Source organism: Schistocerca cancellata, chromosome 9 (genome assembly GCF_023864275.1).
Source record: "Schistocerca cancellata isolate TAMUIC-IGC-003103 chromosome 9, iqSchCanc2.1, whole genome shotgun sequence".
NCBI classification, from domain to species: domain Eukaryota; kingdom Metazoa; phylum Arthropoda; class Insecta; order Orthoptera; family Acrididae; genus Schistocerca; species Schistocerca cancellata.
In genome coordinates this window covers 312272537-312300411 of record NC_064634.1, presented here as the reverse complement: position 1 = coordinate 312300411, position 27875 = coordinate 312272537, and the positions used below count along the sequence as shown (strand labels likewise).

The window sequence follows — 27875 nt, the reverse complement described above, 5'->3', positions numbered from 1 at the left end:
AAGAGACTAAGCCTTCACTCATGGAGTTTGATTAAGGCCGTCACAACACCAGAAGGGATCAGCATGCCCAATGATCTAGTATCAATACTGCTTTCACAGAGCATGAGTGTAGGCTGGCTGCCTTGTGACAGGGAAGCAGGGCTTTCTTCCCACCACCACTCCCAATCCCTCAAGCAGTCATAATTCTACTTGTAAGGACATTATGTGTACATTAAGCCAAAATGCTACTTTGTGTAGCACTTGTTATTATTGTGACTACCTGTTTATACTCACAGCTGACTGGCAGTTTATAGGGTCCACACTCTGCACTACAGTGAATAGAAAGCTAAACCTGTCGACATATTTCTACTATGCTGAAAGTCTTCCTCTAAAGTGCAAATAGAGTTATTATCAATTCTATTTCTATGCCACTTACGTTGCTGGTTCTATCTCAAGCACTGTCAAATGCCTATGACCACCCATAAAAGGTTGAAATCAATACTCTGCAATTTTTTTTATAATTACTGAATTGGGTAAAAAACAAAAATAATGGTGAGAAACACCTGAAACTAGAAAAGCAGCCTGTTCATCAGTGGAAAAATGTTAGAGCCAAAAGAAAAGAAGACCGTTTTGGAAAAAAAAAAGTTAAAATTTTTGCAACAGAAAACATTCTAGTTAAAAAGCTCCACCACCTTTTAACCAACATTTGAAAGCAATATGAAGGCTTCATCTCCAGGCATATTGTGTGACTGTCTTTTAAATTTGTATATGTAATCTTTTTTTAACAGTTGCAAATTTTGCTAAAAATAGATCCTACATTTTCAGAACCCTTGTCAAGAGACAGTACCAGAGGCGGGAAATATGATAAAGATGTAGAAAAAATACTGATTAAGTCTGTTTCAAATGCCAAGGATACCAGGTTAAAGGACAGGAATGGAATGGTGTCACACAATGCAAAATACAATAGGCATCCAAATGACAAAACACAATGTCTAATCAGGCAATGCAGACTGTTACAGAAATACAATTTCTCTCTCTCTCTTTCTCTCTGCAGTTCAACTCAGGTCAGGGGTTATGACAAGTGAAATGGGTGAGGGAAGGATAACTGCATGGAAGGGTGGTGATGGTTTGTTAAGAGCACTTAACAGTATGGTTACTGGCTCCTTAGAAATATTTTATGAGATGAAAGTAACAAAATGATGATGGGCCAAAAGTTAAAGGTGGTCACATTTGTTCTCTCTCACTTTTTCTTTATTTGAAGATGTATTAAGTAGATTTTGTCATGTCTAACTGGCCTGAAAGCAGTGTGCCTAGGGTTGCCATATCTAGCTCGGACCTCATCAGGACACTCATATGGGGGTGTAGAAATGAAGTAAAAAATTCATAATGTCATCACTTTTTATTTATAACACAATTACATGGAATTTTTTATGACAGAAGTAGTTGGTACACCATATTTTTTGAAAGATTTCACCTTTCCCCTTTTTCAGCAATTCTTTCTTCCCTTTTAGGTATTTATAAAATTCCAGTCACATCAACTTTTAGTTAAACTGGCGCTATAAGATTGATGTCACATTCCCAGGCAGCAGTCAATTTTTTTCATCAGTCCAGTGGGCCAACATCAGCAAAAATACTCTTGCCACAGTGGCATTGTGTGCAGTATTAGAAAACAAATGCTTGCATAATTTTTTGACTTTCATTCTTCCGAGTCACACGTAGTTTCTAAAAAACTCTTCAGATACACATATTCCTGAGAAGAATTGCCACTTGAAATCTTCACACCATTTTTAGTCAGGTATATTACAGTGTTTTCAATCACCACCCAATGTGGGCTTTCAGATAGCATCACCCAATCAAATACTTAAATTTATTAAAAGGAATACACCATTTCTCAACGTAATAGAATGTTAAGATATATAAAGCATTGTCTCTTTCTTAAAATTCAAAATCAAATCAATTATTTCTTTAATTCTTTCAGGTTCATCTTGGTCTGCATGCCAATGAAATTGGCAGTCTTCCTTTCATTCAGACATCTTTGAGTGTCTATTAACATATTTCTCATTTCAGTTATCAACACTTTATTCTTCTCCATGCTTCTTACATATTTTTTCAAACAGAGTCAAGTTTCATTTCAAAAACATGAAATGACTAGTTAACTGAAAAAATCTGCAATTATTTCAGGTTGTCTGTCTTTGACATCAAAAAACTGTTTTAATGGAATCTGAAGCTTAACAATTCTCTCAGCTCAGACATTAGCAACAGCCATCTTGTTTTTTGTGTAAGTAAAAAGAGAGTGATGATTGATATCAATGTATAAGCAAAACTCTTTCACCTTTTTTGTTCTTATCATGCATATTGAAAAAAAATATTTTCATGATGAATGTTTCATTGTCAACAATCCAGACTCCAAAAGTGCCTGATATGGGCATTACCACGTATACTGAAAAATAAATATTTTTACAATGCTTTTCTCAGTGTTGACAGTTAAGACTTAAGCAGCACTTGGTATGGGCAGGACATCCAATCCCTTCCACATTTTTTTCTAATCCTTCTCTAATTTGGTGAAACACATTCTGCTGGCCATGTCAATGAAGCCCATTGAAGTTGATATCGGTACAGTCTCCACAAAAAGTGATGAATTTATGTAATGGAATTTGCAGTTGTCTTAAAGTGTCTACACAGAACTTTGCAACTGTCTTCAGTGTTCATTATTCAGTGACTCAAACTTCAACAGCTTCTATTGAATTCCATCAGTTTCAGTAAAGTAATGAACAACTAAAGAAAACATCTTCTCCGCCTTGTGGTTCAATGCATCGGTGCCTATGCCATAAAATGAAACTTCTTGCAATTGTTTTATGCATTCACACACGGAGTGTGGTGGGAGAATATTTTTAACAATTACTGTAGCTTTGGTCCTAGCTGTAGACTGCTTTGTAGTGACTTTGGAGCCAGGATACATTGCAGCTTTCAGTTTTACGATACATTCAAGAGAACTGAAGAACTGATGATGCTTGACAACTTTATAAGCTGTTGTTAGTTTTTCAGGAGGAATGAATAATTCTTCTTGAGAACTTTCTTTAATGACGAGTGTAGAAACAGGCTTTGAGGTCAATAATACTGTGAATCTATTTGTATCATTCTTCACAGAAATGTGATGCCTCACATCTGCCTTACCTCCATGAGTTACAGAGATGAAACAGCTACAAATCTCACACAACACTTCCTGATCTGTACATTCTTTCTTTGGAAAAGGCTATTCTTTTGCACAATCATCCAAAAAGTGACGCTTTCTCTTTCCAATATTAGGCATTTTTGTAAGCTATGATGGTAAACAGTTCACAATAATACACAAATACAACTCACACACACATGACCACAATATCTGGCAGCTGAAGCCAGACAGTGAGCAGCAGCACACGGTGGGAGAGACAACCAGGTGGGGTAAGGAGGGGGCTGAGGTGGGGAGCAGGACAGATGACAGATAGCAGGGTAAGGGTGAGGGTGAGGGTGAGGGTGAGGGACAGTAAAGTGCATGCAGGGACGAGGTGGAGAGCAGGTAGGGCAGCTGGTGCAGTTGGGAGGTTAGGTAGAGGGTCAGGGAGAGAGGGGGGTAGCAGATAAGGAGAAAAGTAAAAACTCTGGGTGCGCTGGTTGAATAGAACATTGTGTAGTGCTGGAATGGGAACAGGGAAGGGGCTAGATGTGTAAGGACAATGACTAATGAAGGTTGAGGCTAGGAGTGTTACAGAAACATAGGCTACATTGAAGGGAGAGTTCCCACCTGCGCAAATCAGAAAAGCTGGTGTGGGTGGAAAGGATCCAAATGGCACAGGCTGTGAAGCAGTCACTGAAATGAAGGATGTCTTGTTGGGCAGGGTGTTCAGCAACAGGGTGCTCCAGTTCTCTCTTGGCCAAAGTTTGTCAGTCACCACTCGTACGGACAGACAGTATGTTGGTTGTCATGCCCACACAGAATGCAGCACAGTGGTTGCAGCTTAGTTTATAGATCACATGACTGGTTTCACAGGAAGCCCTGCCTTTGATGGGATAGGTGATGTTAGTGACTGGACTGGAGTAGGTGGTAGTGGGAGGATGTATGGGACATGTCTTGCATCTCTGGCTACTACAGTGATATGAACTGTAATGCAAGGAGTTTGGGGCAGGGGTTGTGTAGTGATGGCCAAGGACATTGTGTAGGTTTGGTTGGCGGCAAAATACCACTGTGACAAGGGTCCACGTGACTGGCCATTGACAAACTTCGGCCGAGAAACAACTGTACCACCCTGTCACTGAACACACGGCCCAGCACAATGTTCTTCATTTCAATCGGTGGTTCACAGCATGTGCCACTTGAATGCTTTCCAACAACACCAGCTTTACTGAATTGCACAGGAGGGAACTCTCCTTGCAATACATCCTACATTTCCATAAAACAACACTCCTGGCCTCAGCCTTCATTAGTCACAGTCATAACCCATCTAACCTCTTCCCTGTCCCTCCCCTCCCCCTACCCCCGTTGTCCTGCCCTCTGTCTCGCATCCTGACTGCCTACCCTCTCTCCGACTTGTCCCTGCATGCTCCCATTACTCCCACTAGCACCACTTTACAGTTCCTACTACTACCCTGCTCTCCCTGCCCCTTCCCACCCCAGCCTCCTCCTTACCCACACCCAGTTGCCTCTCCCACCATGCACTCCTGCTCACAGTCTGGCTTCAGCTGTCGTAGACCGTCATATGTGTGCGAGTTGCATTTGCATGAGTGTGTTTCAGTGTACATTGTCTATTTTTGACAAAGGCCTTGTTGGCCAAAAGATCACTTTGAGACAGTCTTTTTGTTGTGGGTATCTGCAACTCAGTGTCTACGCTATATGGTAAGTAGCTACTATCGTTTTCTTAATACTGTTACATTCCATCACTGTTTGTTTCGAAAGAATCATCTCATCAAATCACTGTTTGATCACGTACTACTTTATTCTTCCATTTGGTGCTGCTTAAATAGTTCCACTCCCAAACTACTGGAGAAGTCTGGTATTTCCTTGAATGATGGTGCTAGATCTAGAAGGTGCTTGCATCATTGAGGCAGGATGCACCATGTGCAGCACCAGCTGTGAGATGACCTTCCCAACATAAACTTGTTGACATAAATAAAACTAACTGAGGCTGAATTTACATGTTGTGCTAACAGGTTGCGTTACTTCAATACTTGAGCCAAGTTTGTAACAGTATTTTGGAAAAATCAGGACAAAATTGGGTCTTGTCAGGATACTGGAAAAAGAAGGTCCATAATGGTGATGCTCCCAATATATCAGGACAGATGGCAACCCTAGGTGTGCCACAGTGTCACAATTTTGTAGTTGGCCAGGACAACAGGACAATGAAAGCAAGTGTGTGTGTGTGTGTGTGTGTGTGTGTGTGTGTGTGTGTGTGTGTGTGCCCTGTACCAGCTAGCCTGAAGGAGGACACCAGCCAAAAGCTTGCAACAATTCCAGGTTGGTTTATGTGGCTACTGACTGTTCAGTGCCTCAAATATTTGGTGAGGAATTAGAGTAATTATGAAAGAGTTGAGGAGGACATCAATCTCCCAAGAGTAGTAAATGTCAGTCATAGTGGAGAAATGTATATGGTAAAAAACAGAAACTAAGAAATAATATTTTGACACAATGAGTAAGGCAAATATAAAGTTGGCCTCTAGAAATAGACACTATCACTATTAATTTAGCAACAATCACCAGCCTTATTCCCATTATTTCTTAAGAACAGCAATAATTGCACAGAGTCTAAATATTCTCTACAGGGTTATTATTTCCACGATACACAAACTCTGGGATTGGCTGAAGAGAGGATACAGAACGAAAAAAGGTCTAGTGACTGTATGTCTGGAAATGCATGGTTTCCATGCTAGAGACCATTTATTAGATCATACATTGTTACAGAGATTGGGGTACCATGCAGCCTCAGCTACAGAATGAGTTGAAAATTGTTTCCATGTGCCTCAATGTATGCGTGTACATGCTGCAGCATATTCTGCCTCACATGTTCACACTGGCCACGCTGCATCCAAACAGTGTCAAAAGCAGTATGAAAATGCTGCTCCAGTGTCTCCACATCTGGCATGGGCTCTGAATATACAATATTTTTGATATAGCCCCATAAAAAGAAATTGCAAGGCTGAGTTGCGGTGAACGAGCACGCCATTCAACTGGACACCTTGTCCAATCCATTGATCAGGGAATACATGACTGAGATGTGGCTGGATGTTAATGGCAAAATGGGCTGGAGCACCATCACGTAGCAGCCACATAATCCTTTGAATCATCAATGGCACTTCTTCCAGCAGGGGAGGGAAAGTCATCCAAAGAAATGCTGGCAGTTCTAGCCTATTACGCAATGTGGAAGGAAGACTGGTCCCAAAACATGGTTGCCAATCATCCCGGCCCATACATTCCAACTGGACTGATGCTGTTGATTCACTGTCACCATACCATGGGGCTTCTGCATACTATCCCACAGAAGACTGCTATGAAAGTTGAAGATATCATTCTGTGTAAAGGTGGCCTCACTTGTGAATAGGATGGATGACACAAGTCCCGGAATCGTGGTTGCCTGGTGAAGAAATCAGTGACAAAACTGCTCCATATGTGGAAAGTCTGTCGCTAGTAAGCACTGCAAAAACTGTAAGTGATAAGGGTCTTAGAGAATGTTCCAGACCTTTCATCTTGCTTACACTGTACTCGTGGGCCAACTGCCTGGCATTGACACGGCAGTCGACTTCCACAGTGTTAATCAAATTTTCCTCCAAGTCTGATGTCCGAACATTTCAGGAACATCATTCATGATTTCCTGCTTCCTGACATGACCCTGTCTCAGACAAATGGCGAAACACTGTTGCAAACATCGAGTGCTGTGTTTGCTGTTGGTGCGGATAGGTCTCCTGATTCAACCTTGCTGTCCATCACCCATTGCCATTTGCCTTTCTGTAAGTAAACACCATGTTAGCAAGCTCTCTATTTGAATACAGAACCACAGTGTACAATGCTGTATCACATCCACTACAAGGTGACTTAGCAAGAAAAGTGAATTGGACACAACATTACCCATGATTATGGCAGGAGAGTGCACTAGAGCACGACACATGAGGAACAGAACCACCCTCTAGGCAGAAACTATACATACTGCAACTGTGGCTGGATGGTACAGCATGTATTAGATCACAGTCTCTTTAATAATGTATGATTGAATGAATGGTGTCTAGTATGGAAGCCATGCATTTCCAGATATAAGTTCATTAGAAATTTTCTGGTCTATATCCTCTCATAGATCAATTCCTAGAGTTTGTACACAGTGGAAAAAATGACCCTGTACAGTATTTCACACTTCAAATATAAAGTTATGTTGTTGTCTCCATTTCATGTAATTTCACACAGCAGTATGGAGGGTATCAGAAATTTTCCTCATATTGTACTTGCATATCTGTGTCGGTCCTAGTTCAAAAGTGGTTTCACTTTCTAGGATGCATACAATGTACCCCAAGATGCATACACTGTACCAGGTTAATTGCTTTCTCCAGATGAATTCTTTCAGTACTTTCATCTGCTTCATTGAGCCATCCTAGTAATTTTGGAGGGCTCTCCCAGGCACAGTGTCACAAGTAATGTAGCACTTTCTTTGTCTAAAACTCTCTAATTGCACATTCTTGTGATGTAGCCTCACTCTTTGTTGTACATCCTAATTAAGATTTCAGAACACACTCATCAACACCCTGCAGTGATATTAATGTAATATTATAGGAAATGACTTTCCAATCAATTCTTTATTCGGATCAAATCAATAAAAATCTATAAATGACTTTCACTCAATACGTGACTGATATGCACTGTACATATTGATCACCACCTAAACACACTTTTTTTTTTTTCTTCACTTTATGTTCACCAATGGACTTGTGCCTTAATCCTACAAAATACTGTACCTGTATTAACTTAATTACAGAATGTACATATAGCCACCTCGGCCGCATAAAATTGCCATCAAATTGAGCATAGTTTCAACATCTCTAAGGCGGTCTTATTTATATCTATTTTTCCTCTGAGAGACTGTTTAATGCTGCAGCCTGTTTCACTGCATGGCTTTGCTGCTCCATCCCTCAAATGTTTCAGTTAAGAACTCAGTTGTAACAATCTTCTTTTTAACAGTCTCTTTACCTTCATATTCTCCTCCTTGCCTTTCTTTTTGATAACTGTATTTATCCCTCTATTTGTGACGCACCTAGACACGTGTATGACTTTCTCTATTCTTATGGCCGCAGTCTGTATCACATACATATATGTTCACTTTAAAATGAAATAAAATTCATTATTTACATAAAATTTGTTGGTTCCTAATTTATTCAAGGGATTTTTTTTTTAGTGGTGAAGGCTGATAAAGCACAACACAGATGTAGCAACTACAGATGGTCCAGCAGGGGGGAAAATGACAGATGGTTAATTATTTGCAACTTAACAGCCATTATCTGGTTCTTAGCTCATGCTTGGTACCATTATCTATGACAGCACCAACACTTTCAGACTGGCCAATTCAATATCAAAGGTGTTGAAGCTCAAAATCCATGCAATTCACACTTCAATTAATTTCTGTTATTTTATCATTTTTAATTTCATTCTTGAAGTAATGCAATCAGAATTCTTTATTTCTGAAATTTGAATTGTTATTATGAGCAGTTAAGCACCACTAACACAACAACTTCTATCTAGAACAAAGTGTGTGGTACTATAGTTCTAGAATTTGGAGAAATATGTATCACTAAGAAGTTCTATCCAACTGAATTATAGTTGTTTGAAACTAAAACCAAAAATATGACATTTAATATGCAACAACTTTAAAGTTTATTTAACATGTGGACTCCACTAACATGAAAAGTGATTGTGAAAAAGAAAAACTGTCATGATCCATTCTAAATAAACATTTTTATGCAGCAAAAGAACTTATTAAAATGTGGACTAACAGAGTCTCATCTCAATGTAATAAATACTGATGGTTTCCCTCTCGTGCCCTTTTGTTTTCTTTTCTTGTGTCAGATCATCACGAGTTAAAAGTGCTGGTATGATTAGTTTAATTCCCAACTTGTTACACAGTTTGCATAAAATCTGCTACAATTCCTCTTTTTATGTGATCATCTAGCCGTAGTAAAAGAAAACAAACATTAACGTGCATCAATAAAGGTTTTGCATATCTACAACCCAAAAGAAATACTACACTGGCAAAAAAATCTACTAATCTCAATGCCATGACTTTTAAAAGAGGAAATGATGCAAAAAGGGAAGTTAACTTATAATTCTCTGGTTATCTGTTCTATAAGTTACCTGGATAGCTGTTGCCATTAGATGGAGTTATATAAAGCATGACATAAATTAATGAAACACATCATTTAAAATAATCACATAAAATGAATATAAATTAAAATAACAAACTTACTGCTATAAATTATAGTTCATTTTGTGTAATTAGCACTGTTAATCACATCAATAATTTTATAATGGTAGCTATGTTCATTTGAAGGTAATACCAGATAAAAAAATAATTGTATAACAGAAAGTCATCTGATGGATAGCTGGAATGGTCTGCACACAATTTGTTGTAAAAAAAAATGCCTATTTACACTAGTATCTAAGATCCATATGATTTTCATTGACAGTGTTTAAAATGATAGTCCAAAGATGTACACCACTATCTAAACCAAATAAGAGTAACTTTAATATGGTACATTATAGATGAATCACAATTTATTTCTTTTTAAGGTTCATCACTTGATTAATTTGCTGGAAACAGAGGGCAAATTGAAGTCGGCAAGATGACAGGTAAAAGAACTGATCCCATGGCTCTGTCAGAAGAATAATCCTGGTATTCAGTTGCAGAATTCTGAGAGTCAACAAGACATCAAATATGGGTGATCATAACAGAAACATCTCCCACACCCACTTTTCTAAAACTGCAACAACTTGCTCAGTGTTTTCAGCCAGTACTGAATGGAGTGATCCTGCGCCCCTGGCAGAACTGGCAAAACTGCTCACCCCCCATACTGTACATTTCTCTAATTTTGTCTACACTCTGATGTATGTATACACATGATGTTTCCATAGGGACTTTACTGGTAGGCCCAGTAAAATGACTGTCCAGTGAAATTTTAAATGAGAACTAAGTGAATTAAATATTTAGCACAATGATTACCAAAGAAACTTAAGATTTTTGATGGTTTATGATATGTCGGAGTTTCATTCAAGTTGGAACACCAAAAACAAACACATGGCAGAACACGGAACTTACTGTTAGGTCAGCAGAATACAGCTTAGGCAGAAAGAATAACAATTCTGGTAATATTAGTAATCAACCACAGACAGCATATTCTGGACTTTTTTCATTCACACTGCAGAACACATTGACCAAAACGTGGCAGCACAAAAAGTATTAGCCGGAGAGGTAAGTAAATTACATAACTCCCCCACTTCTATTGTTTGCTTTCTCCACCATCGTGCCCCAAGCCAGTCCTCATTTGGCACAAATCTGCAAAAACTGGAAGCCTTCAGTCAAACAGCATATTTGTTTCAGCACCAACTCACCAGCCTTTGAGAAGCAGTGAATCAGGAGCAAGTCCAATGTTGAGCAAAAAGAGTAGGAGAAATCATATATCTCCCAATTAATTTTGAAACTGCCTGTAGTTCCTTTTTTTTCTCCCAATAAGTTTTTGTGCCTCTTCTGTGCCTGTGCTCTTGGTGGAGACCTATTTTCATCACAACCTCTCTATGGTCCTGCTTCTGACATACTGTGATGGCCAGGGGCAATTCTAGAAGTCGGTCAAGGGAGGGGCTAATGGAGGGCGGGGGTGTGGGGTGTAGGGTGTAGGGTATGGAACATAGCTTAACAACTGGAGAGTTGGGGTCCTCTATTGGTAAAATTTGGTGTTGCTTAAAATAGTTTTTGGTAACTGTTTTGGAGATCAGGGTAAAAAATGTAGTAAGCTATTTGCTGCTCTCATTATTTTGTTAAAATGTGTTTGAAATACATTATAACCTATATTGCCACATAATTATTTAACAAAATGATTGAATCTGGTGTAGTAGTATATTCGCTGATTTCTGAAGTCATTTTATCCGGTGTAATATGATGGTCCATGGGAGGAGGGGGGGTGGCCATAGCCATCCCCCCCCCCCACCCCCCACCCCACACACACACCATCCCTGGTGATGGCTCAAAGAAAATCAAGACTTATTCTTCATTAGCTTAACATAAAGTTTACAAGTCCATTACATGCTATTTAAGCAAATTGGATTATGTCAACAGAACTCCACTCAGGGTCACAAGTGTAAGACATTTATTCTTTTATAAAAGTTACAAGTAAATAATATAAAGCCTCAACACAGTAGTCTCTCGTTATTCAGTAAAGAATTACTTCTCAGAACATATTTTCACTATTCATATTGCACAAGGCACTACAAGAGAAATCAAGCAATATGCTCCAGCCATAGATTCTATGTTACCATTTACACTATCTGCTGATGGTGCCCAATTTACTTCTGAAGGCAACATGCTAGCCCTGTCAATTACCCCCCTCTCTTATCTGAGAGACGGAACTTGTTCACGAGCCAACATTAGGACACACTGTGTAGTATTTTTATTTTCACTAATACACAGAATGTTAAGAAATGCATGACATTCATTTGAGTGTGTTGGACATGCAAGACAACTCACAGTTAACTGCCTCATGCAAGCCAGCTATTCCTGGTAGTTAAGTGAAATGACATCCACATAAAAGGAAGCTCATTCAATAGCACCATGAAAAAGAATTTCTAAATCTATAATATAAAATTTCAGTTCCACTGCTCTCACATATCTGAAGAGATGATAATATTAATTGCAACTCTGTCATGCATTAGATATGCTAGCATGTAAACAGACCCTACTGAAATGCTACTGTAGTCAGATCTATGTATACAAATAATTATGAGGAAAAGTTTTGCTGTTCAGCATAATATATGATAGTAACTGAACAGATGGGTTTTTGTGCATCTTGAATTACCTGTTCTTTAACTTACAAGTATTGGTTTGCTACTACAGCATCAGATCATATTTAACAGTACTGAACACAAAGAATTGCTACCATCCTATGGAAGTAATATGTTCATAGTTAATGATTTCTTTCAAATAAAGTACTTAGAGACTTAAGATAATTGCATATGAGAAAAGAAATAGAAAGCTGCGGTATGAGGACTGAAATTTAGTTTAAAGAGAATAAGGATGATGTAATTGTAGAGGATGAACTCCACTATTCATGTAATAAAGGAAGTAAGTTTGAAAATGTGCTGGTAGGAATGAATCAAAATGAACACTCCAGAGAAAAATAACCTTTACAAAGCAATGAAAGGTAAATATGTTGCTCCAAGGAGAACTTGCACAAAAATATGACATTCAGCAAGAAAGTGCATGCAGTGAGCACCATTATTATGATTATATTAAAGAGACAAGGGAAAGGAAAATGAAGAGTAAGATATAGAGACTGACATGTGATGAACAAGAGAAATGAAAAACTGGAGATAGACATAAGTGGAGAAGAGGCAAAGGATGGAGAAGGGTGGAAGAGAATGGAACAGAATAGCACAGGATGCAAGAGAATGCTGAATAGAAATGAGAGGAGAGACGACTGCTACTCTAGATTCACAGTGTGCCCTGATCAGTGTGCCCTGCAGTATGAGAGAAGGAAGCTACAATTTCTGTATCCTTCTGATGTTCTTTATCTCTCATTGCTCTCTTGTGTCATACATACACCTTTAAATTGAATGAGCTACATTTTTCTCGAAGTTTAAAGTCAGGGGGTTCTATCACTACATTCATACCATCCCTAGATTATTACAGCCAAGCTCATGTTTTAATCATTCTCAAACCCACAAATGTGGAAAATTATGTTCCACCACTTTATGCACAAGAGAAAGGATCAGCTACTAAGAAGTGCGACTGTGGGCTGTCATAGCTGCTAAGCACCAACTAGTTCTACTTTTTGGTGCCCGAAAAACATAACTTTTTACCTAGTAAGCCTTAGTATGCTGAGTAATGCCTGTAAATCAGCATTTTAATTTACAAATTGGTGACTGCAAACACTTAAACATATGTGTCCTTAAGTTCCTAACTTCTTGCAAATCATGTTGTCCCATTAAAATTTCTTATCTTTGGCAGGACCAACAACATTACCTTCGTTACAGTCAACTTGAATGTAAACATTCTCTTCAGTCTTCTATTTTGATATCTCTATACAATCCAAGCAACTTTTGTAGCTCTGGTTTCCACCGTGGTATGCTCTTGTTAATATTTTCTTGCTATTTTCTGTCTAGTATTAAACCCAGATTTATCTATGTGTTACTACATTAATGGAAACTTTCTTTAAATGGAGTCGCTCTTTAACAATCATGCACTCTTTCAGGTGAAAGAAATATTTATATAGAGTGCACATTTAAAATAAAATTAATTTCAAATACCAAGAAAACTTACAAATAAATATTTGAAGACATCACTGGTCCTCCCACCAGACTTCCTGACATCCAGTATAAGAAGCACAAAGAACCAGAATGGTATGTGCAGAAGTATTCCAACCAACATTACAATCACTTCTTCAGTGAGGTAATCACCGACAGTCAAATAGTTACAAGCACTGTTCACACTGCACATGAGGTGCACTCGATCCACAAAGTATACAACAGCATACGGTATATACATCGTGTTCAGGAGGGAGAACACGACATGCAACGCCAGCGCCGCACGCCCTCCTGAAACACAGCAGTCATTTCAAACGCACTATGTCATCATAAAATATCACTAAAAAGGAGAGAGAAACTGTTTGTGTCTGCTTAAAGGCTAATAAAGTCTTAACTAACATTGCGAAAAGCAATTTATTAATCTCTGTTAGTTAAGTTTAAGTGTACAACTGAAATCTTATATGTAAAATCGCACACCTTGCTGTAAAACTGACTAATATACTGACATGGTACCAAACTAATAAAAGAAATAAAAGAAGTACCACTTCATGGCATTGTGCTGTAGTGTTTGTGCTGGGACTGAGTATCGTGTATAGAAGATTCAGTCAGCTTCACTTCCATCCTTTATTTTTGTTTTCTATATCCTTCATTTTCTTCTTTTTATATTTTTCCCTTCCCTGATTTGTTTATGTACTGGTTCTGAATGATACTTGTTACATTCAGTGGTTTCTTTTCAGTTCCTTAGTTTTCCGCAAACTATGACTTCAGGAATATGAAGAAAATCTTAAGATGTTGATGGCAGAACAGTGTACAAGAGCTGGCAAAAATGACTAGAGCACCCTTTTGCCCTTGGGATGGGAAACTTCCAGTCAAAGGTGGAAGTATCACTATAGATTAAAAGCATGGGGATGCAAAAAATAACTGAGGTAAACACAAGAAAGAGTATTCAAAAGTAACTAAACAAGTGTTACAATGCACCCTCCACTGACAAAAATTTGCAGATTAGTTCCCTGTAATCTTCAGGAGGAGACTGCCCAAGAGGATCAATGTTACAACTTTTCTCTTCTTCAGGAAATATTTTGATTTTATCACCACTTCACTTTTGTGGTTGTTAGTGACATTTTGCTGCTCAAATAGCAATACTTGCTTCCCACTTTCAGTGTCTTAGTTCATAATCTGAAGTCCTCAGAATCATGTGAGTTACTCTGACAAAACTGCATTAATCCTGTTTTACTTTTCTTCATGTTCAACTTATAAACCCTTTTGAAGATCCTATACATTCCATTCAACTATACTGCCAAGTCCTTTGCTATATGCAATAGAATTATGATATTATCATGCCTCATTTCTTCTCCCTGAACTTTAATTCTTTTTCCAATTGTTATCATTTACAGTTTGCTTATGGTACATGATGAATAATGCCAGGAATAGGCTACAACCCTCTCTTGTTCCCTTCTGAAATTCTAACTAACTTTTGTATCCTTCAACTCTCAGAGCTGCACCCTATTTTCTGCATTAGTTGTTGATAATCTTTCACTCACTGCATTTTATCCCAGCTATCTTCAGAATTTCAGAATGCATACTGACAAAAGCTCTACATAAAACTACAAATGCTATACATGGTTTTGCCTTCCTTTGGTTTATCTTCTAATATAAGTCAGAGTGTCAGTATTGTCTCACGTAATCCTAAATTTCTAAGGAACCCAAACTGATCTTGCCCAAGGTTAAATTCTATCAGTCTTCCCATTCGACATAAAATAAGGGAAAGGCAACCACTCACCGATAGTGGAATGATGTGTGGCACTTTCTTATGCCAGTGGTTCATGTCAGTATTTTGCAAGCATGACATAACTGTCAGTTCCTGTGTTTTTTTGTAATTCTTCTTGAAATCTTGGGGGTATTTCACTTGTCTCATATACCTTGAATACCAGGTGGTTGAATTTCGATAATGCGGAAAGAATATTACCTACTTCAGGTGCCCTGTTTCAACTTAGGTCTTTCAGTGCACTATAAAATAATTCTTTGCGAAGTATCGCATCTCATCCTCATCTATGTCCTCACCGCTTTCTATAATATTGCCTTTAAATTTGTTTCCCTTGTATGTAAATGTTCCTTCCATCTTTTAGCCTTCTCTTCTTGGCATAGAACTGGTTTACCATTTGAGCTCTTGATAATCATACAGCTTGCTTCTCTTTTCTGCAAATGTTTCTTTATTTTTCCTATATTTAGCATCTATCATTCCCATAGACACACATGCCCCCAAGTGCTCTAGATATTCCTGCTTCACTGTTTTGTACTTTGTCTCTTTTTAGGGATCTTTATTCATTTTTGCCAGCTTCATTAGCTGAATTTTCATATTTTTTACTTTGGTCAATTACATTTATTACCAATATATTAGCCAAAGATTTCTATGTGGCCTTGTCTTTTTGCATGTTTGATCCTTTAATGTCTTCACTATTTCATATATAGTATCTATCTTCCTGTAACATTCAGATATGTTTCCCAATCCTTGTTTATATGAATGTATGTTTATTATTGTAAACTTAAGTTTTAGATATTTTAGTATGACACTGATTAGTATGGCTGACATAATGCTACAGAAAGTAACCACAACCTACTTGTAAAATTGACATATTCCATATTTTATGATATATTTAAATCATGAATAAATCAAAAGTGAAATAAATATATAATGATCTCTTTGAAAATCACAAAAACCACTGGTCCCTTCAATTCATCCAAGTTCTATTGACTTAAGTTTCTACCTATCTGCAGTTTCTTCTATTTAATCTGCAGTTCACAACCTATAAGTTATGGTCACTTAAGAGTCTGCATCTTCCCTGGGAAATATTTTGCAGTTTTAAATCTGTGTTTGAAATCTCTGTCTCTTACAACTAACACTATTCTTAAACCAAATATTTGCAGTTATTAAATTGTGGCATGTGTATAATTCTACTAGGCAGTTTCCAATTCCATTTCTTACTTAACTTCTTCCAAATATTTACTTAACATTCTCTGAAACATGGACTAAATTTCTGTACGTTGTTTCAGTGTCTTAATAATTCATGGCAGCAGCTGGTCTATTAATTTTGAGTAACCAATGAGAGAGGAGTGTACTTTTGAAGCATATCTTTCACAGTTGGAATTCACAAGACTACAATCTAATGATACCTGTTGTAGAGCAAATGTGAATGTCTGTAGCTCATTTGCTTTTGTAATCAATTTTTCTATTCAAATATATAAAGGTGTTGTGCTTTTAACATATCACTAGATGACATTTGCTGGTGCAGGTAATGTCAATAAAATTTTACTGCATCTATTTCTCTTTTTGTGTGTGTGTGTGGGGGGGGGGGGGGGGGGGGGTGGAAATTACAGAGGGTTTACTGAGTAAAGAATTAGATTACACCATAAAATATCTTTGACAAAGTTCATTGTCAATTATTTGATCAAACTTTTTGAAGAAACTATTTCACTGGAACTATTGAACTATCATAAATTTTTCATATTAGTTGCTAGGGAATGAACGCCAAAAGTTAATCATCTCGCAACAGAATTTTATGAAATGTTGATGATGAGCACACTGCTTGAAAAGAAAGGGAAATAATACCAATTCTGGGTGAAATCATGGACAGGAAGAAGAAAAGCTCAAATTGTTCACAAGAATTTGGTTTATGAGGAAATAAAGAACAACTAATATTATTTGAGAACTGGTGAAAAATGTTTCAATTTGTCCTTATGAAAGTAGCCCCTCCTATTTGCAAACAAGATGCCTATTTAAGAAATGCTATTTCTTAGTTTCATTCATCATCATAAAGATTTTTTGAAAGCATTCATGATTTAAATAATGAAACTTCACTAGTTATATATTTTTTCATGCTGAACATGACACACACTGACAATTTATTGTCATTATCAAGAGCAAATATTTGCATAAGTATTTTATGTGTATGTCTGTTCTGCCTCTCTTGATCTGCAGTTTTATTTTTATTTTATTTATTTATTTATTTTTACTGCAATCAGACAGGAGGACAGATTTATACTGTCTGTGGCTAAGCCATGTTTCCGCAATATCCTTTCCTCCAAGAGTGCTAGTTCTGAAATGTTCGCAGGAGAGCTTCTGTGAAGTTTGAAAAGTAGGAGACGAGGTACTGGTGGAAGTAAAGCTGTGAGGATGGGGCATGAGTTGTGCTTGGGTAGCTCAGATGGTAGAGCACTTGCCCACGAAAGGCAAAGGTCCTGAGTTCGAGTCTTGGTCTGGCACACAGTTTTAATCTGCCAGGAAGTTTCAAGATGTAACTCACTTGTGGAAGAATTTACGAAGGTTAGGTTAGGTTATTTAGAGCACAAATAAATACATTTACTTCACTTATTTATGCTTTATTGACAACACCTGGCATTCAACAGCCCAATAAATTCCTTAGTCCATTTAATTTCTTCCTTACATCATCCGCTCTGCAGCCACTTTGAATGCAACTGACTGTGGCAACTTTTATTTTAAAAGATTATAACTGCTTACTGGGAATTTTGTTGACAGGATGCTTTGTGTTATGCATCTTTTGTATTTTTCATACTTTGCAATTATCGCTATAGTGCTAGCCATTCATGAAATATATTTTGATGTAATTTTGTAGGGTAAAGGCACTAAAGCAAATGACACAATAAGTACAGAATGGTCAACTTTGATCAAAGCTACACCCATGCTCTTATTCTATCTAAGATCTTGGATAAAAAATATCTTTCATAAAAGCTTCCCTAGTACATCATCAAAGGCTGACAAAAGGCCTTTGATCAAAATCTTTAACAAAGACATTTTACAGTGTAATACAGGCCCAGAGTAAATCATCTTTGTTGAAAGATACTAATCTTCCTGCACAGACTAAGAGTTTTAGGTGTGGGGAGAAGGTTGAAGTATAGAGTACGAAAGTTGTGAGAACACACTTCTTCGATATGATGAGGGGAAAGGGAGTATTACAATGATGAAGGTACTTATGCAAATCCTTTAAGCTGTGCAATATTGTAATGAAAAATGTTGGTATGATTCAAAGTATAATGTATCACTAACCCCCTCTCCCCTCTGAGGTTTTTGAAAACTGAAGTTTTATATGTACATAAGCAGAGGCAGGAAAATATTATTTTATTTTATAGCCGATTTCCGTGCTATTTTTTGACATTTTCAGTGTTATTTTTTGACATTTTCGGTGTTATTTTCAACCAATTTCATTGTAATTTTTTGTCAGTTTTGATATTAGTTTGTGATAGCTTATTTTTGAACAACCAATGGCTGTTTTTTTATTTTTGTCATATTTCATTGTTTTATAGTGCTACACTGAAAATTTACCAATCAGTTACATTATATTTATTGAGAGTCCACTTCTCGCTCACTGGTTATTAACTATCAGTAGACTAGCTGCTATTTAAACAAGATATCAAAATAAATTCATATTTCAGAGAATGGTTGATAGATATTTGGTACATAATTAGTACAGACACTTATAAAGAAAGCAACACACAAAAATATGTAGTACTCACCTATCCTAAACATATCAAGGAACATAACCAGAATGAAAGGAATTAGACCAAGGAAAGTAGCAATATTTGGCAAAATGGATTGTGCTGAATCCATCTTATCAAATATGTAGGAGACACAGGTTGCAAAGAGGATGGATGCAGGACAATAAAGGATAATAAGTGCCCCCAGAGTGCAGAAAGCTGGTGGCTCACGAAGTGATGGCAGATCAAACACAAAGATGAGTGCCAGCAAGGCTCCACAGATGAACAGCATAAGGCCAATAAGAACCAGAAAATAGGTGAAGAAGTACATGAAAAATGACAGGCCATTCACTCGTAGCTGGTTCTTTGCTTTAATCTGTGGAAATAAAAATTAAACTGTCACTAAACCAATCGATGGAAAAATAAAGTAATACTATCTACTTGCTCACCACAAATAAGAAAGACAACTTCAAATATAAAATATTTTATGTGCACATAACTCATAAATTTAGAGAAATTAACTTAGTTTTTTTCAGTTTATAGTACCAAGTAATATTTTTCAAACAATAAATTCTTGTATATATTTGCAATGATAAGACATGGAAAACATATAGGAAGCAATCAATCTGAATACTACACATCAAACAAACTTTAAATTTTCAGTAACTAATACTGATCTTCAGCCTATGGTAAGTTGTGTCACACTAAACTGCAGTCAAATGGTTCAAATGGCTCTGAGCATTATGGGACTTAACATCTAAGGTCATCAGTCCCCTAGAACTTAGAACTACTTAAACCTATCTAACCTAAGGACATGACACACATCCATGCCCAAGGCAGGATTTGAACCTGCGACCGTAGCGGTTGCACGGTTCCAGACTGAAGTGCCTAGAACCGCTTGGCCACCACGGCCGGCAAACTGCAGTTAAAACAGATAAAAAGTGAAAACAAAAAATCACTTGAAACAATTAACAGATTCAGTAATGTCAAGGTAATTAATAGTAAAACAGTACTAGGGACAAGAGTAGCTTCTTCAGAAAGTAGCAGTTATTACAAGTGGGAGTGCCTGGATAGTTAATTTAAGAAGAATGAAAGATCTAAAATAATAAAATTGGAATGAATGAAAATAGGCGAGATTCACTACAATTAGCCTGTTGCAAGAGTAGTCACACTCCAGACTAAATATCGCTGAATAGGTGTTCAGTTTTATTTATTTATTTATTTATTTAAACACAAATTTTTCTTAACGCTAAAAGAACTAGCACCATATGGTTCACAAAAGCCAACATTTTCATTTCTCTGTTACATAACTAGCTGTTTTCTTTGCCTTTCCTTCTTGATGGTTAACGTATACAATGTAGATATAAATTACCATCACTCAGAAAGAAAGCAATTGGGTGCACAAGTTGGTAAATAGAAGAAAGAATGAAAAATACATAATTTTATATTATAGTACAATATATAAATGTTTTACTGAATTATACAAAGATAACATTATGTAAGATACTTGCAGGAGGAGAGGAGGTCAAATACTTATCGGTTTCTAAAATAGAAAGCAGTTGAAAATTTTAGCATACAAATGATATCAATGAGAATTTATGCAAAACATTGCACTTTAAAAATATTTTGCTAAGAGTAGTACTGATGATGCATTATGATTTGTATTACATGTCACTAGAGGCACCTGCTTGCTAGATTAGCTTTGAGAGAACTGTTATTAATGTTACCTAAAGGTTCAGATTTATACTATTCCAAATTAGAATCAAGTGCTACTCAAATTCAAATTCTTGTAAATCTGTCATCTTGAAAGCAATTTCCATATTTGTTAATTATAATTTCCCACTAGAAGCTGAGGTGATCAGATCTTTCCTTACAGAAATTTTTAGCTGTCTCACTGGAAAATCCAGGATGGACAGATAGACAGTGGGGCCCCTGGCTTCAGAGATTACAGTCTCTCTCTCTCTCTCTCTCTCTCTCTCTCTCTCTCTCTGTGTGTGTGTGTCTGTGTGTGTGTGTGTGTGTGTGTGTGTGTGTGTGTGTGTTATCAGAAATCTAGGTATTTCTTATACTCTATTAACCTTCTGACATCTACATGCTGCCACCTGAGGAATGGACATAAAAGTAACTTACATTCTCAGTGGAGTTCAGCAGTATGTGCTCTGTCTCCCATCACAAACGGGGAAATTGCAGCTTGTGTATACTGTTCAGTGTGCCAACTTGCTTTTAAGTGTCGCTAAGCCTAACCATGCATGCATTGTCATGTTACAGCAGAAGTTGTGTATCCCACAGTGACACAATTTGAACATTCAAAACTATCATGACACACAAAACTTTAAAGATCAACCACATAATGGTTACCTGTATTTAACTACATCAGCTGATAGCTGCTGCCTACAAATTACAGCTATTAAGGACCGAAAGGTGACTGCAACAGATATGTGCACTACGTTCTTGAGGGCAACTGGGAAGATTTTTTGAGCCACACAGTAGCAACTATATCTACAGAATTCATTTCGTCCCCAGGCATCCATTAAGACCAATTGTATGAGCCCCTTGGGCACTGTGGTGTATCAAGAAAGTTGATAAGAGAATGCTTGAGAGAAACCTGGTTCAATGATGCTGATAATTGTCATGGAAGTAGGCAGTGATGGTGGTGGCAGTAATGTAGGAACATGAGTCTCAGGTATGAAGTACCACAGATTCAGCAGGGAACAGGATCCTCAAAACTATTGTCAACATTTCAACAGTGGGTTAATCTTCGCAAATGATAATGCAATAACAATCTGCACTTGCTCCATGTACACCTACCTCTGGCAGGCAGGGATTAACCAAATGGAAATCTGACTGAGCATACAAGGAACCAGCTGAAACATACACAGGAATCCTCCTCGCATTCTGGCAGGCCTCAGGAGGGCTGCCATAAAGGAGTGGGACAGGCCCGAGCACCCATGTCTCTACAAACTCGTGGACAGCATGCCAGGAAGAATTTGAGATTGATACAAAACTTAGGATGGAACAACACTATAGTGAATGTTATTAATTTCACAAGTGTGCACTACTGGACACACTGTCTTTACTGTGTGTTCTTGTTTTGTTTTATTTTCGCAGTAATAATTATTTTTTAGTTTCAGAAGGCCTAGGCTTTCATTCACTGCTTTCCTTGAATCTAAGACCAGACATATTCCCAAATACACTGGTTTCCGAACTTTTCTTAGCAATTTAAATTGTTCTTTTGTATAAAAGTTTTGACTGTTGAAGAAACCACAGCTATATGAACACTTCCTCTTTAATCAGTAAGGGACACAACATAGTGTATTTCTTCAAGCAAAAATAAAAACAAAAGTTGTGCACCGAAGGTTCTGCAACACAGTGTACATATTTAAGTACTCTATAATACAGTGTAAATATTTAAGTGCATCACATAAATCTCTGGAGTACACAATGAAAAAAAAATCATTTAAAAACTGCTAACACATTTAAGTCATGAGATCTTCCCTTTGTGATTGACAGATGACACATGGGGCAGTTCACATTTGATGCAAGAGCATGAAATGAAGAAAAGTGGAACAGCTCCATTCCTTACATAAACATTTTTTTCTTCTTACCTGATGCTCTTTTATATGTAAGGCACATACCATGATTACAGAAAATTTTGCTAAATTATGATTAAACTGTATTTTGCTAAAATTTCTTGACATTGGCTTATAGCACATATTTGCAGCATGTATGAGGTCTGAATATACATCACTGTACCTATGCATTGTGTTTGTCTCCCAGAGCACATGGCACACAAATATTAGATTGGATTAGATTAGATTTACTTTCATTCCAATTGATCCATAGTGAGGAGGTCCTCCAGGATGTAAAACATGTCAGAAAAACAACAATACATGACAAATATTTACAACTCAAACAAATAAGCTAATGTACCATTCCACAGGTCCCAAGTGGCATGGTCGCCATTTTTAATGAACCCTGTATGAAAGAATCATTTTAAAAATACTAATGCACTGAATTTAAAATAAAAACAGTTTTTTATTTATTTATAAAGTAATAAATGTGTAGTACAACTACTAAATACTTATTTACAATGAACACATTACTGCACTGAAATTGTGCTGAAGTTATATTGTACAAATCAGTTGGTTCTACTGAGATATTCATCAATGGAGTAGGAGTTGGCCACCGATAAATCCCTTAGGCTTCTCTTAAACTGAATTTCATTGGTTGTTAAGCTTTTTATGGCTGCTGACATGTTATTGAAAACGTGTGTTCCTGAATAATGCACACCTTTTTATACAAGAGTAAGTGAATTTAAATCCTTGTGAAAATTATTCTTATTTCTAGTATTGATTCCATGAATTGAGCTGTTGGTCTGAAAAAGTGATATATTTTTAATGACAAATTTCATTAAGGAATAAATATATTGGGAAGCAGTAGTTAGTATCCCTAGTTCCCTAAACAGGCTTTTGCAGGATGTTCTTGAGTTCACACCATGTACAACTCTTACTGCACGTTTTTGTGCCCAGAAAACTTTAGCTTGGCTTGATGAATTGCCCCCAAAATAATCCCACATGACATTATGGAATGAAAGTAAGCATAGTATGCCAGCTTTTTCATTTTTATATCCCCTATGTCTGACACAATTCGCATTGCAAATAGAGATTTGTTTAGATGCTTCAGCAGTTCTGTGGTGTGCTCTTCCCAGTTGAATTTATTATCAAGCTGTAATCACAAGAATTTAGCACTGTCCACTTCTTCTATCTGCTTGTCATCATATGTTAGGCATATACGAGTGGAACACCCTTTACAAGTTATGAAATGCATGTAGTGTGTTTTTTCAAAGTTTACTGACAAATAATTGGCTAGGAACCAGTGGTTAATGTCCACAAATGTTTTATTAGCTGACCTTTCTAAGACTACACTTGATTTGCTATTTATAGCAATGTTTGAATCATTGGCAAACAAAACAAACTTGGCTTCTGGTAATGTTACTCATGAAAGGTCATTGATATACACAAGAAAAAGTAAGGGACCTAAAATGGAACCTTGTGGGACCCCACATGTAACTAGTTCTCAGTTGGATGATGCCTGATAGCTTGATACACATCGTTTTCCTAATAACACTCTTTGTTTCCTGCCAGAGATATAAGATTTGTACCATTTTGCAGCATTTCCTGTTACACTATAATATTCTAATTTACTTAAAAGGATATTGTGATTTACACAGTCAAATGCCTTTGACAGATCACAAAATATACCAGTTGCCTGCAATTTTTTGTCTAATGAATTAAGCACATTTTCACTGCAAGTGTAGATAGCCTTCTCAATATCAGAACCCTTTAGAAATCCGAAATGTGACTTTGACAGAATGTTATTTGAGATAAGATGGTTATAAAGCCAACTGTACATTACTTTTCCTAAAATTTTTGATAATGCTGGCAAAAGTGAAATTGGATGGAAATTTGATGCTATTTCTTTATTTCCCTTCTTAAACAGTGGCTTAACTTCAGCATATTTCAACCATTCAGGAAATATTCCACTGATAAATGACTGGTTAGACAGATAGCTTAATATGTTACTTAACTCAGAATCACATTCTTTAATTAACTTTATTGATATTTCATCATACCCACTAGATGTTTTTGATTTTAAAGATTTTATGATGGATATTATTTCTGCTGAGGTAGTGAAGGTCAAATTCATATTATGGAAGTTACTTGAAATGTCTGGTCTGAGGTATTCCATAGCAACCCTATCTTGTCAGTAACAGTTATAAAATGTTTGTTAAAAAGTTCTGCAACACTACACACGTCTGTCATCAATGTATCATTTACTCTTAATGCTATTTGTCCCTATTCATGTCTGGTTCTACCGGTCTCCTCCTCCACTATATCCCATATAGTCTTTATTTTGTTATCTGATATGACAATCTTTTCCTCGTAATATATTGGCTTTGATGTCCGTATTACAGTCTTTAATATTTTGCAGTATTTCTTGTAATGTGCTTTAGCATCAACATCGGAACTGTTTCAGATTGACAGATACAGTTTTCTTTTTGTTTAACAAGATACTCCTATTCCTTGAGTAATCCATGGCTTCGTGGTAGACTTTGCTCTAACCTTGGTAAGTTTTGGGGGAAAACAGTGTTCGAATAAGGTAAGCACTTTATTAGCAAAAGTGTTATATTTTTCATTCATGCCATGAGCACTGTAAACATCAGTCCAGTGACTGTCTCTGTGGAGTGACCTAAAATAATCAATTTTTGGCTTGAAACTTCCTGGCAGATTAAAACTGTGTGCCAGACCGAGAATCGAACTCGGGACCTTTGCCTTTTGTGGGCAAGTGCTCTACCAACTGAGCTACCCAAGCACAACTCACGCCCCGTCCTCACAGCTTTACTCCTGCCAGTATCTCATCTCCTACCTTCCAAACTTTACAGAAGCTCTCCTGCGAACCCTGCAGAACTGATAAACATAATAGAGTATTAAGAATAAGTCAGTTAAATTACAGATAAACACCAAAATATAGTTCCACAAATTTGGCCTATACGCAACTGTGTGTAAACAAAAACAACAGTGCAGATTTTCTGAAATAACAACTTAAACTTTACGCTACTTTCCGGCAAAGATGAATACAGGGGCTGAATTGCACATGACTACATATTAAATGGTTGGTGTTTATTTTAGCATAGTACCTCACGATCATAGACCATGTCCACTGCAAGACTCACTGGAACTAAGACAAAGATCATCCCTATGAACAAAGCAGAGGAGAATGTCCCCATATTGAATTCTTCAGGTTGTGATGTCTGCTGGAATGGATGTGTCTTCACAACTATTGGCTGAACATCCACATCATTCACAGATGCCATCACCATTCTGCAACAAAAAGTATAGATATTATTTAATGGTATCCAGGGCAATGGACACTATTCTTAGATAGACTACAAAGAACACCACACTTAGATTCAGTAAACTATTCCAATTTATGATCTTAATTACAGCATATATTTTTAAGTACTATCATTACTGTTACTACAACCAATTTAAATCTTTTTCTACTGAGATATGCAACATATCAATCATGTTTTCTCTCATTTTTAATAAATTTACAACAAAATATCCAATGCAGAAATTAAGCTCAATTGACTAAATATTGGTCACCTCTTTAAAACTACACACTGGCCAGCTTGTAGTGCTGTAGACAGTGGAGAAATGGTATTAGGTGCTATGTAACCGAGTTGTTGGTGTATCATGTCCAGTGCATCTTTAATAAAAGTAAGATGGTACCAAACTATCAAAAGAATGAAACAAGTACCTGGGTTCCTGCCACGATGCTATAGATTTTGTGTGCTGGGGCAATCATCTCACGAACACATGGAAAAATAATCCTTTAAGGACAGGAAGAGGGGGACATTATTCCTATGGTATCAGTGAACTAAGTGAGATTTGTAAAGGGACACCATCCTCTAGCATTGCTTTTTCTCGACCAAAAAATATTTACGAAGTTTTAAACAGGTTAATATTATGTCAACTATTTCTAAAAGAATTGTGTATGATTTTGTACATGATGTATTATATTTCAGGCTAAAATGTATAAAAAGAAATAACTTTATGTTCGTTGTTACAATCGATACATACTAACTCTGTATGTACTGTTAAAATTACTTTTCTTTTAGAAACACTTGAAATTATAAAATATCTGGCACACTTAAAATTCCTATTACTAATTGCACAATCGGACGAAACTTATTACGTTTATTACTGAATTCATTTATAAAATAATGATACAAATTGCTGGAAATTCATTTGTCAAGAAAATTTGTAAACTCTTTGCAATATCATTAGTACTGCAGAACAGATTAGTAGTGAGCGTGCCTCTGATGTGATTGGACATTTTTTTAATGTTTGGCAATAACAATGTAATTTTCAATTGTAAAGACAGTGTGATATATGAAAATGTGAAAGAATAAAAATTATAGAAACAGGAATTACTTCTTAGGCAATTCTTTCAAAATTTATCATATCAATTGCAACCATGAGAGCCTTTAAAGTCAAAAAATTTCAGTTTCAAGAATCAGCCCCTAAACGTGAAGAAATGGAGCCAACTACGAGAAAAGGAGATAAGTAAAAAGTCTATTGTAAATCTCACTCCCTTGAAGCTTATTAAAAGAGTTAATTATGGAGTGCGTGACAATCAATAAATGATGTGAGGGACAGGTAGATTACAGATTCGATGCTGAGATCCCAAAATTGATCTCATTTGTAGAGAGATTAGTACAGATTCTGTATGGGAAACGATATGTGTGAAAGTAAGCATCAGTGATGTGTCAGACATGGTGACCAGCTGCTTTTCTAGACCACCTGCCTCAGCTGCTGTTGTGATAGAATACTTTAGAGAGAACTGAATCTAGTAGGTAAATTTTCTGATCATACTGTGGTAATAGGCTAATATTTCAACTTACCAGCTACTGACAGGAGTGATTAAAACAAGTGTCAAAGGCAAGGATTTGTGCAAGACTGTTCTGAATGATTTTTCTGAAAATTACATTGAGAAGTTAATTTTAATAACTGAATTGTGAAGCTGTCGTGGTAACACCTAAAATTTTCAATTCAAATAACTCATTATCAACGACTACCAGTATCAAAGGGAACAGTAAAAATGTAGAAGAATATTTCTGTTTGGTAAGTTTAACAGGAAATACATCACAGACTATCTGCATAGTCAACATGGAATACTTACACATGGTGGAGGAAATGGGGGGGGGGGCATCATTTAATCAAAATTAGTCATAGGAAAGGCACACCATGTTTCAGTAACCATATTAGACAAATGCCATGAAAGCAGAAAGAGCTATGTCACATATTTAAATATAAGTCCAGGGATT

The 27875-nt window shown here is 36.7% G+C and overlaps 1 protein-coding gene across 2 annotated transcripts in view; it reads right to left on the bottom strand.

Moving 5' to 3' along the window:
- The window catches only part of LOC126100161 (cholesterol transporter ABCA5-like), a 337905-nt gene that overhangs the window by 83583 nt on the left and 226447 nt on the right, over positions 1–27875 (bottom strand). For both annotated transcript variants that reach the window (XM_049910704.1, XM_049910705.1), the window contains exons 22-24: positions 25683–25866; positions 19025–19361; positions 13512–13786 (exon numbers count right to left, since the gene is read on the bottom strand). In XM_049910704.1, the coding sequence (XP_049766661.1) occupies positions 13512–13786; positions 19025–19361; positions 25683–25866 (796 nt within the window). The remainder of the gene's footprint in view (positions 1–13511; positions 13787–19024; positions 19362–25682; positions 25867–27875) is intronic.